Below are 12495 nucleotides of genomic sequence, written 5' to 3'. Positions count from 1 at the left end.
TCATGGAGGCGTCTCTGGCCACGAAGTCTGCCGTTACCTGGTTCACAATGAGCTGGGAGTCGCTGTGAATCCTGATTTGTTTCGCATTCATGCTCTTGGCTAACCGAAGGCCGGCCAAGAGAGCCTCATATTCTGCTTCATTGTTGGAGGTTCGGAAGTTGAATCGGAGGGCGTACTCGATCTTGAGTCCCTCTGGTGTTGTCAGTACCAGGCCTGCTCCGCATCCCTGTTGGTTTGCCGAGCCGTCGACGTGCAGAACCCATACGGGATTTGAGGTGTCGAACCGTTCGGCGTCTACTTCCATTGGCATTCCGGTTTCGGTAATCGGCTCGGGTGTCGGCTGTGCTGTGGATGGGGTGAGCTAGGAGATGAAATCGGCAATGGCTTGACCCTTTTCGGCGGGTCTTGGCATGAATTGTATATCGAACTCTCCGAGTTCGATCGCCCACTTGATCAATCGGCCAGAAGTCTCTGGTTTTTGGAGCACCTGCCGAAGCGGTTGGTTGGTCAGAACTTTGATCCCGTGTGCTTGGAAATATGGCCGAAGTCTTCGTGCCGAGACTACCAGGGCTAGTGCAAGCTGCTCTAACGGGGGATACCGAAGTTCAGCACTCTGGAGTGCCTTGCTGGCATAGAAAATTGGTAGCTCTGCCCTCTCTGGCTTTCGGATCAATACCGAACTGACAGCAGTGCCAGATGCCAAAAGGTATAGATAGAGAATCTCCCCAGGTAGTGGTTTTGATAGGAGGGGTGCTCTGCCCATGTAGTCCTTTAAGTCTTGAAACGTTTTATCACATTCGGCAGTCCATATGATATCCCGTTTGCCCCCTTTCAAGGCTTTAAAGAACGGAACACACTTGTCGGTAGCCTTTGATATGAAACGAGTCAAGGCCGCCACACGTCCGGTAAGGCTTTGAATGTCCTTCGCCGTTTTCGGCTTCTCCATATCGATGATTGCTTTTATTTTTTCGAGGTTCGCTTCGATACCCCTCTCACTGATCATGAATCCGAGGAATTTTCTGGAAGATACACCGAAGGCGCACTTCGTTGGGTTCAGCCTCATCCGGTAGTCCTTCAGTATGCCGAACAGGACTGACAGATTCTGCAGATGTTCCTCGGCAGTTTTGCTTTTTACTAGCATGTCGTCAACGTAAACCTCCATGTTGCTGCCGATGTACTTGGCGAAGATTCTGTTGACGAGCCTTTGATATGTTGCCCCCGCGTTCTTCAGGCCGAACGGCATGACATTGTAACAGTACAAACCCCTGTCCGTTATGAAGGCGGTGTGTTCGCTGTCAGGGGGGTGCATGAATATCTGATTGTATCCCGAATAGGCGTCCATGAAGCTCAGCAGTTCGTGTCCGGCGGTGGCGTCCACGAGCTGGTCTATCCGTGGCAACGGGAAGCTGTCCTTTGGGCAGGCCTTATTCAGATCGGTATAGTCTTGGTACATTCGCCACCCGCCTGTACCCTTCCGGACCATCACCGAGTTTGCCAGCCATACCGGATACGTGGTCTCCCTTATGAAGCCGATGGTTTGAAGTTTGTCAACCTCTGTGCGCATCGCTTCGTATCGTTCGGTATCATACGAACGGCGCTTCTGTCTTACAGGCTTGTATGCGGGGGAAATGCTGAGTTTATGGCTGATGATCTCAGGATCTATGCCGGGCATATCTTCGTAAGACCACGCAAACACCTCCGAATGATGCCGTAAGAAGTCTATGAACTGCGCTCGTAGGTTAGGGGTGAGTCTGGTGCCGATTTTAACCCGACGATCGGGCTGCTCGTTGTTCAGGGTTATCGTTTCCAGTTCTTCGGCAGGTTGTGTGTGTGGAGTCGGGGACTCATCCCTAGGGTCGTCAACGGGTCCCGTACCGTTCGATATCCCCTGCACAGACATGTCTCGTCGGGGACTTGGACAGTGGTTGACTTGAGTGCCGTGGCGTAGCAAGTCCGAGCGCTTAGCTGATTTCCTCGGACAGCCTCTGTGCCGTAGGGGGTTGGGAACTTCATCAGTAGCATGTGGGGGGAAAGATGCGCCTTGACCATGGTGAGTGCCGTACGTCCAACTATGACGTTGTACGCCGTCGGGCAATCAACGATGAGGAATTGATCGTATACCGTCGTTTTCCTTGGCGCAGTGCCGAAGGTGATGGGTAGTTTCACACTACCGATCGGTTGGACCAAGTCTCCGGAGAAACTTAACAAAGGTGTCAACTGCCGGTTTACCTGGCAGTCCTTTATTCCCATCTCTCGGAAAGCTTCGGAAAAAATCACGTTCACCGAGCTCCCGGTATTGATCAGCACTCTCCCTACGTCGTAGTTGGCAATTTCTGCTCGGATGATCATTGGGTCGTCATGGGGATAGAGGATGCCTTCTTCCTCCTCTTCGCAGAATGTGATTGGTTCCCAATGAACTTTCGGGATTTCCTGGTGCCGATTCACCTCTATGCCGAATACCTGAGGAAACTGTGCGGCCCGCACATATTGCTTCATTGACCGGTTGCTCATTCCTGCGATGGTGGGGCCACCGCTAATAGTGCTTATCATGTTTATCTGCCGAACCGGATTCGGCACTGGCACCGTTGCTGCCGGGCGATGTACTGATCTAGCTTCCCCTCTCTGATCAATCGCTCGACAATTTTTCTCAGGCTTATACAGTCCTCTGTATTATGGCTGTTGTGCTGATGGTATCGGCAGAATTTACCGGTATCTCGGTTGTCTTGTCGATTGGGTCTTCGGGCATTCGACTTTGGTATTATTCCCTGTTCGTTCATCAGGACGGCCTCGTAGGTAGTGTTCAACAGGGTGAAGACTTCATTGACTTGGTCATGATTCGGCAGGGGCGCTCGGTGGTCGTTGCGACCATACCGCCCTTTCCCTTTCTTCGAGGGTTCTCTTCGATCGGCGCGGTCGTCTTTTCTCTTATGACCTGCCGAGTATGTGTCGGTTCTCTCGTAGGGTGTCGCCTTTGCCGGATAAGCACTTGGTTCGGCGTTTCCTCGCGGTGCCGAAGCCGCGGGCTTCGAGTTGAAATATTCGGCCTTGGCGTGGATTGCCACTTGCTTCATCAGTTCGTCATACGTGCGCCAGTTGCTGCTGTGTACTAGGTATCAGAAATGCGAGGACCGAAGGCCACTCTTAAAGGCGCCGTAGGCTGCCCTATCGTCTGTTTCCGGACACCTTGAGTACTCGTGACTGAAGCGCGTCACGTATTCTCTCAACGGTTCGTCCTCTCTTTGCCGAATCGTGTACAGATCATCGGCAGAGTAAAGACGGTCCGTTTGGATTATGAAGTGGTTGAGGAAAATCTGCTTCAGTTCGTCGAAGGAGTCTACTGTTTCTGGCTCCAACCGGTAGAACCAGTTCAGGGCTGCCCCGGTAAGGGAGGACGGGAATAGCAAGCACTGCCGCTCAGGCCCTTGCATCCAATGGCGGACTGAAATGAGTGGAGGTGTGTTAAGGGGTCTTCCGTTCCCGTATAGAACGGTATACGAAGTTGCTGCCCTTCCCGATCCTGCCGAGACTCTCGGATACGCCTAGTAAACGGTCCCGGTCGAAGCTTTCCCCACTCCGGTCCCTGGGAGCGGGCGTTGTCGTTTTCCATTTTCTGGATTCTTTGAAAAAAGAGTCGGACAACGGGGTTTCGGCTAGGGATTTCCTCGGAACCGTAGTCTTCCGATCGCCTTTGTAGGTCTAGTGGATTAACCTCCGAGTTCCGCGAATGTGTGGCCGAACGGTAGGTGGAAGTTTGCATCCCGGACGGGATGTACTCAGATTCCGACTCCTCTGCGGGGCCCAGCCCTCTAACTTTCCAAATGGGCGACTTGTCCCCCAGGACCTTCATCCGTGAGTCCCTTAGTCGAGCGCTCATCCTGATCGGAGACCTCTGTCTCTCTTCCTCCCGATCGTTAGTCCGATGTTCCCCGTCGTTAATCCGATGTCGGCAATCGGAGTAGACCTTCTTGGGGATATGTGGCTGATCCCTGGGTGCCGGGACCACCAATTGTTTGGAAGGTGCGGGCGTTGCCGTCGCTACCTTATCGCATTTCCTCCTCTTATGAGGGGTCTGCAGGCTTTCGGAAGAGTGAGTTGTCTGGATGTTCTGCGTGTGCTGCTGGTGGAGCAGCTGCTGGGTTTCGTCCACTTTGGACGAAAGAAAGTTGTTGTGCTCCTGAAGCCTCGCCATGTCCTTCCGTAGGGACGCGATTTGGACTGCCAGCTCGGCTTCGGCGGTTGTTTGGGTTGCGGGGGCATTCCCGAAGGGAGTGCATGGGGGTAGCGCTGGGCTAGCTCCGCTCTGCCTTCCGAACGGTATGCCTTCTTCCGACAAGTACGTGGGTACTGATGTGGTCCCCATGTGTTTTGGAGATGGTGGGTTGATAATTTTTTCGTCTTCCCACAGACAGCGCCAAACTGTTGATGCGAAAAAGTGGTTCAACACGTATTTCGTCAACTTAGTTAAATTATTCCTTCGGTAGGTGACTGTCTTCGGTAAGTGCTTGTCTTCGGAAGGGAAGGTACCTACAAAAGGGCACGTTCGGTAAATCCTTGGGGTACCGGTGTGGTACCGGCCGAAGGCTCTCCGATGCTTAAGTAAGTACGGATTTAGTAAAGTTAACTGACAGATCAATCAATAGCGTACCGTTGGTTCTGATCCCCTCCTTTTGGGGATATGGGTCTCCTTATATAGGCTTTGGGAGGTGTGCACTATATACTCATATTTCCGATGTGGGACTCTGGACATGGATTGTGAGCATGACACGTGTCTGATGGCAAAAGGGCCAAGATAGATGGCTTCGGTAGGGGGAATGCCGAAGGGGTTCTGTGATCAGTATCGATCCTGTCCACGTGTTCGGTGGTCATAGGCCGTTTATTTACGGTATAAACAATATATAATTGCACATAACAGTATATCAAAATTAACAAAATTATATATCATTTTTCACTCAATCATTCAACAAGTCATAATTTCTCCTTTTAAAATTATATATAATTTTAAACCTGAAAATCTTGTTTTGTATTTTATTTGCACTATTCAGCAAGACTAAAATAAAGCTCTTGCCAAGCTTAGCGGTATTAACACAAAAAATGTAATTAAGTTTCATAACCATGTTAAGGGCAATAATCACCTAACATTATTGGCAACTTTATTGCTAAAATAAATATAAGAATTGAAAACAAGTGTGACCATCAGAAAAAATCTGAAAAATTAATTTCAACAAAGAAAAAAGAAATTTCATCGAAGCAAACTATCAATTACAAGTGTGTAAAGAAAAACGTACATAACTGTAAACCACAAATTCAAATAAGTAATTAAATTTATACAAAGGAATTGTTAATACTTTAAAAAAAATTAGTGGAATAATATCAGAATTAAAAGGGTCACAATTTCAATGCATTAGTTTGAAATCTATATGATACAAACCGGCCAAATGCGACTGCTTTTTATTTTTTATTTTTTATTTTTTATTTTTTATTTTTATTTTTAAATCAACAGTTATAAAATAAGAAAAATATGGTGTACTTGATTAGCTTTTGAATACTAACATTATTGAAATTTATTTTAAAAATAATTTTGCAGACCAATTTAAAGAAATTGTCTTTAGTTTGTGTAGAAAACGGGCACACCAATGTAACTAGCCTGAAATTGATTTTGTAATTAAGAGGTTGATGTCCAAAACTTATTCCTACCAACCGTCAAGCTTATAGTCCACATTAATCATTCCAAGTATGCAAAATCAAGTCATTTAACTAGTCTAGACTAGCAAAATTTAGTCATTTAGTTAGTCTAGGTTATAGTCTAAGAGTATTCACAATGATGTTCTCTATTTCTTAGCTAAAATTTAGCTAAAAATATAAGAAAACTATTTTAGGAGCTCTCTAAAAAAATTCAACTTCAACCATACTCCCTAATTTGGAGAGTCATAATGCTATAACTCTTTTTTAATTGGTCCATCTCTATTAAAAAATAAAATAAAAAATAATTAGCATTAAATAAAGGTTTGAAATACTCATTAAATAAAACAGTATTAAATTATACGGAGTCACTAGGAGGCTGTTCTCTCTCTTCAGATTTAGGAGCTCCTAGAAGATTCCCTATTTTAGGAGGTGGATAAAGAGCATAGTTGGAGTTGCATTTTTAAGATTCCTCCTTAAAATTTGTCTAAAGATGTGATTTAGAAAGCCTATTGTGAAAGGGCTAATATAGTCCTGCATATCAAATGTGGCCTTAAGTTTTGTCGCCCAAACGTAGGGGTACTTATTATAGGGTAATGGAATGAACGCATCACCTATGTAGAATGTAAATGCTGGACCCTTTGGATTTGAGTTGGAACCCTTTATTTTTTGTTTACAAAGAAAATTTTCGGGTTAAGGTGACGTATGCATATGCGTCCTGTTTAAAGTTTAATAAGAACAGAAAACTCAAAGCAGTTGCCTTAATATCTAGTCTTGGAAGTTACCAAAGAAGCTTAAGCCTGGCCCGGAGCCCTTATCAAAGAGTAAATGGGTTTTCTTTTAGGGCACGTTTACATGCCCTTAGATTAGACAAATTGAAAACCACCCTTTTCTTTCCTGGATTTTGGTTTGACTATTATATTTAGCAAAATAACAATTCATAAACCACGGGCTGAAAGGCAACATTCCACCTAACGTCTTTATCAAACTGTGTAGAACTATGTTACATAGTAAAGAACAAAATAATGAAATGAAGCTCTCTACAACCAGCATATCTTAAATCAAACACTGTACCAGGCGCGCAGAGAGAGGGAGAGGGAGAGAGAGAGAGAGGAATGTGGAGAACAATAACTACTGAAAGGCATTCATCCAATCCTAGCAACTCGTCTCAGTAACTTGTGGTCCTAAGTACGGAATTTTATCCATTTCTGAGTTCTCAGGCATTTCAATCTCTTCCAACCACCCATAACAATCACCATTCCCTTCAGTTACTGATGCCTCTCCATCTGCATTGAAACATTGCCGGGTGAATCAGGCACAGTTTATAAACTCAAACATGAATTCTTTCCAGTAATCAAAGTTTCAATATTTTGAGCAGTGCACTTTCTTCCCAAGTTCATCATACAGATGCGAATTGAGCTTCAAAGAGTTTGAGAATTTAGAAAGGTTCATATGCATCACACCTTGCTTACATTATTGTCACACTATATTAAAGGAAATAAATCACTCGCTTTTGGCAAATTTTCAAAGAAGAAAGTGCTCATGAAGACCACAGAGCAAAAGTTCACTTACTTGAATAAGCAGCATAGGGATGATCTTTGTAATATGAGCAGTCCCGGTCATCTTCTTTAGAGTAAGGAGGTCCAAGCACATCCAGCACAGCACATGGGGTAATGGCTGTGAAGGCATGGATGTTACCACCTTCTGTTGGATATAGAACAGATGTATTGCAAGGGGACGTGAAGACGCTATCAGCTTTCAACTTTGCCAGTCTCACTGCAAAACCATCCTACACCGGTTACCCATCCATCGTCCGCATAGATTTCTTTAAAATGAAATAAAGAACTAGGGAGAAAGGAGACTCACATTGAGGGGCTGGTGTGGAGCCATCTGAATTGACGGGATCAACCCAATCATATGATTTAATATGCATCTTGCCTAATAGAAGCTTACTGAAAACAGTCATTTCTGGATGGTTATGGAGTGGGATAACACCAGTTGCTGGAATAAACAAGCAGCACAACTGCACGTAAGAATAAACAGGAAGCGTGATCAACAAATGGCCGAGTAAATGGTTTATGGAAAAAACAGCACACTGATAGAATATTGAAGTTCGTATGAATTCTATGAATTTAATTAGTAAACAAGCAAAATATGGTAATTTTAAAGGAACTAATTAGCAGTTGTTCTGAGAAATTATCCTCAAGTAAATACTAGACTTACCGAAAAATTACTGCACTCATATATTGTTGTATATGTGACCCTAGGAGTCCCTTGGACCACAGTTTTAGGCTTGAAGAACTGCAGATCCCTACTAAGCCCAACATCTTCTGGTCTCATCTTATCTACAGTACCACAAGAAATAACGCTTGTCAAGAAGGTTAAGGACATCCACATTAAGTATTAAGGAATGCAATCAACTCAGACAATGTTTCCTTCAGGCATGGAATGAATCAAAATTTTATGTATTCCCCGTAAATATTCAATACAAATGCTAGCCTGCCCCTCTCCCACAGGCATGTCCATGTATATATATCCTACTTTCATTATCTTGTGCACGCTACAGCATATTTTGAAGTACAGCACAACTTCTCAAGTAAACACACATTGCCTGCATCTTGACAATTCCTCTGTTTTCTGGACAACGCACATTTCTTACTCTCCTCTCTAATTCCCCAAAATCCACCTCGGGTAGTAGGAAAAATTAATCAAATAAATATTAAACCGAGCATTCTGGCGAAAATGCAAAATTGGGGTTTCGTCTAGGAAAATCTACAATGCTTTAAAAACTGGGGATCTTTCATTGCTTTATGATTTACTTGAATTTTTCAAATCAAGGACAAGCCAGGCCAAAATTGCAATCACCAAGACATACAAAACAGCGAGTAAGTTACCATTAAGTCTCAAAAAGCATACACTACGCACAACAAAATAATATTAAAATTATCAACAGAAATAATCGCTTTCAGTTAGTTTTCCTCCTGACCGAAGCTTTTTTTTTTTTTTGGTCAAGTACCCTGACCGAAGCTTCTAATAGAAGAAGACGAGAAACCATTCCCTTTTGGCAACTCAAAACTAGGTACTCTTGGTCCCCCAAATCCATAGATTGGGGTCCACGCTTTGACCTTGCGTTCATATGTAGCCTACCAACCCAAAAAACAAAGCATATGGTGCTCTCCAATTTTTTATTTTTCCTGTTTATAGCAATGCCCATTGAATTTAGCTATGAATAGTAGCTTTGTTCCCTTATATTTTTTCAGATTTGGACTTTTGCCTAAAACAGAATGACAGGAACATACGATTCCTACCAAAAAACAGATATACATATACAGATGGAAAAGATCAGGGATTGGAACCTCAATAACCAAAGAACATATATGCAATTTAAAAGCAGAGGATCAATCAAATATTCAAAGTACAAGATTCCTATCAAAAATCAATCACAGTACAAGATGCATTTCTGGCAAGTATGAAAATTTGGAGAACATACCAAGAATGCTACACAAGTTGTGTACATCATGAGGCGAAGGAACAGTTCCAGGGCCTTTGAAAACTTGTCTACACGAAACAAAGAGCTGTTGCAGTACCGTTGGTGGCACCGAATGCTTGATCTTCTTGCCGCATTTTCTCTTCGTTATGGCCTTGCTCACATGATACCCAACCTTGCTAGCGTGCCCGACACGCGAAACAACCTTGTGATCTCTTCCCTGCTCCACCAACCTCGCAGTCTCCATTGTCATATGTATATATCTTCACTTGAAAATTGCACCCAAATAAACAAAGCAAGTGCACCGACGACGCGAAAGACTTTCTGCTTCAAGACCCAGAATTCGAAATGAAGAATAATGCGCAAGCAAGCAAGCAAAGTTCTTCTTCTTCTATGTTGCGGGCAACTGTCTGTCAGGCTGATCTGAGTGATCAACAGGTGTTTGTTAAAATGCCAAAGAAGAAGTGGGACGATGATGATATACTTGTAGAACAGTGGGAAAGAGTGAAGGATTTAGGATTATATATAAGGATCCAGTTAGGGGAGAGAGAGAGAGGGCAAAACCAGGGGCGGAAAGGAAAGGTGTGATGGAAGAAGAAAGTGGGGATGGATGGTGGAAAAACTAAGCAAGTAAGAAAGGTTTCTGCGGTTGCCCCCCATAGATTTTAGTTGAAACTGGCGGTCACCCAACCCCTGGTTTTGGTTTTGGTTTTTGGTTTTGGTTTTGGTTATGGGAAAGCCTTTTAGCTAGATATCTGCTCACGCATTGTAAATTTACCAAATTGCCCTGATGTTTAATTTATCATGAATATGGTTGGCTAATAGCTATGCTTGCTATGGGTGAAAATCGGTTGGCTTTTTATACGTCCTTTGGTTTTGAGCTTGTTGGTAATTAAGTTAGCTGAATTTCCAAAATAATAATAAAATTAGGAAAAATGCTTATTCTCATCAGAATCAACCACATAGTTCAGCAGATTCTTTTCCTGACAATCAAGCAGGTCGTCCTAATTTTGCTGCAAATAGCCACTAGTTCATATATAATTGTAATTTGTAGAGATGGGCATCTCATCCGAAAAATCAGTGTATTGATTGTACCGTATTGATAATTTAGTTTGGTTTAATTAAATTAAATTTTACTTAGAATGTACTAGGTATAGAATCGAGTGAGTCCATTTAAACCTCCGCCTTTTTCTTTCTCCACTCTATATTGTAAGTTCACACCAACTTTTAATTTAAAATTTTCACAATTTTTAAAAAAACTCCATTATCTTTTCAAACTACCTCTAAATAAATGCCCAATAAATAAATAAATAACTCATTAACCTCACGCCCCACTAACTTGCCCCTCACCACTCTAAGTTTACCTCAACCTCACATTACTTAAAGAGAAAAAAATATTATTGTGAAATGTGTAGCAATATTACATTATTATTATTATTAAGTTGTACTAGATGTTTTGGTTTTATTTTATTTATTATTAAAATTTCAAGGAGGTTTTGGTTTTATTTTCAGCAATCACACTTCAAAGTCACCAAAGCTTTTAATTTTGTATCAGCAATCACACTTTTGCATGTGGCCATCCTGACTTCAGTCTTTCACAGACTCTTCCAGATATTTAAGCTAAGACGAAGAAGCTCAAATTGACCTTTGTTTTTTTTTTTTTTTTTTTCCTTCTTCTTCTGGGGAAGGAGAAAACGAGTTAGATTCAGTCTACGGGTGTGAGGATAACCACCATACTAGCCACCCAAGAAACTCAAATTGAATTTGACTTCTTTCAAGTGGTTGGGTGTGTGGGATTTGTGTATAAATATACTAGGGTTAAGTATTAAGTTAGATGACATTTTTTTGTCTTTTTATACAATAATAAAACATAAAAGCTTAATGATTTAAGTATTTGAGTGAACAAAGAGAAGTGTGGAGTTCAAATAAAAAAACTCTATCTCTAAACCAATAAAAACCGGTACTGAACCAATCTTTACTAGGCCTGGGCACGGTTCGGGTCGGGTCAAATTTTGACCGACCCGCGAGCCAAACCGAAGGAGAGCTCGATTCTCGGGTCGGGTCGGGTCTAGGGTGAAACCCGAAAATGGGCCAAACCGGAAATGGGCTCGGTTCTCGGGTCGGTTTTGAATTCTTTTCGGTTTGGGCTTGAGCCCATTTTTACAATTTTTCAAAAGCCCAAATCATATTTTTTTAGCAAAACAAAGCCCAAATCCGATTTCCTTTCAACCAAAACCCTTTTTTTGTTGTCAAATTGCCAAAACCTATTAAATTCTTATGAACAAGCCCAAAACACTTTTTACTTCTCTTTCAAAACCTGAAATTATGTACATTCAAGCTATAAAAATCCATCATTCCAATCTAAGTTTCTAAACTAAATAAATATCACATACACACATTCAACCAACCAACCAAGGAAAGGAAATATAATCTCTTACAAACCATTACAAAAAATAATACACAAACCAAATTAAACTTATGACATTAAAGATTACAACCCATCACAAAAATACACATAGAGATAATATCCTTGCAAAAAATATGCTGCATCCATTCTTCCAAAAGCCTTCACAAAGCAACCTACACAACACTTAAAAGAATTAACACAAAGTTTCACCATCAACAAATCATAATTAAAATAAGATGCAATAAAAATACCTTCCAACATATCTTAATCACACTAAGAAGGGAGAGTCTTATTCAAATTTGTCATGGATGTTTTACTCCCCATTTCTACAAAATATAATAAAATAAATCAAACCAATTTGAGTTAAAACACATAAAAATAAGAAAATAATCGGATTCAAATATACATATAGAAATGAAAATATTACTCATTTCAATTGATTCATAGAACTCCATCTCCTCAATGCTTGGCACATATTGCAATGAAGCTATATCTTCGGACCTTATCCAATTTTGGGTGCAAATCAAAGCCTCAACCATCCTAGGAGACAATGAGCTTCGAAACGAGTCAATCACTCTCCCACTTGTGCTAAAACAAGACTCTGAAGCTATTGTGGAAGTAGGAATTGCAAGCACATCCTTTGCAATTGATGCCAAAGTAGGATACTTGAGCCCATTTATTCTCCACCACCCTAGTATATCAAACTCCTCATCAATGGATTCAAGTGGATCCAACAAGTACCTATCCACTTCATGTGTTATAACCACATTCTCACTCTCTTGTTGAATTTTTTTCCACTTTTCCATCATGGTTTTTCGTTTACGACCTCCAAAAACCAAAGAAGAGTCTGTTTTATTGTTAGTACTACCACCACTCTCATTGGTAGTGCTAGTAGCACCCATATTGTTACTACTAGGCTATA

The 12495-nt window shown here is 42.1% G+C and overlaps 1 protein-coding gene and 1 long non-coding RNA gene across 2 annotated transcripts; both read right to left on the bottom strand.

The window, feature by feature from the left end:
* On the bottom strand, positions 6596 to 9880 carry LOC18771289 (plant cysteine oxidase 2). Its single transcript, XM_007204636.2, has 5 exons — positions 9170 to 9880; positions 7903 to 8024; positions 7546 to 7702; positions 7252 to 7455; positions 6596 to 6965 (listed from the first exon to the last, which is right to left on the bottom strand). The coding sequence occupies exons 1-5, from the start codon at positions 9417 to 9419 to the stop codon at positions 6835 to 6837; spliced, it is 864 nt and encodes a 287-aa protein (XP_007204698.1). The 5' UTR covers positions 9420 to 9880; the 3' UTR covers positions 6596 to 6834.
* Positions 11444 to 12090, bottom strand: LOC18771705. Its single transcript, XR_002272564.1, has 3 exons — positions 12001 to 12090; positions 11825 to 11899; positions 11444 to 11746 (listed from the first exon to the last, which is right to left on the bottom strand). It is a non-coding gene; the product is annotated as an uncharacterized LOC18771705 (long non-coding RNA).

Source organism: Prunus persica, chromosome G7 (genome assembly GCF_000346465.2).
Source record: "Prunus persica cultivar Lovell chromosome G7, Prunus_persica_NCBIv2, whole genome shotgun sequence".
NCBI classification, from domain to species: domain Eukaryota; kingdom Viridiplantae; phylum Streptophyta; class Magnoliopsida; order Rosales; family Rosaceae; genus Prunus; species Prunus persica.
The sequence above is the reverse complement of the archived record's forward strand: the minus strand, read 5'-3'. Positions and strand labels throughout refer to the sequence as shown.

Bases quoted from the DNA above. Each gene is read 5' to 3' on its own strand.
- LOC18771289 (XM_007204636.2), bottom strand. From the start codon at position 9,419: ATGACAATGGAGACTGCGAGGTTGGTGGAGCAGGGAAGAGATCACAAG. The intron at 8,025-9,169 runs GTATGTTCTCCA...GTGGTACTGTAG, and splicing joins CAACTTGTGTAGCATTCTTG to ATAAGATGAGACCAGAAGAT. The intron at 7,703-7,902 runs GTAAGTCTAGTA...TCTTACGTGCAG, and splicing joins ATGAGTGCAGTAATTTTTCG to TTGTGCTGCTTGTTTATTCC.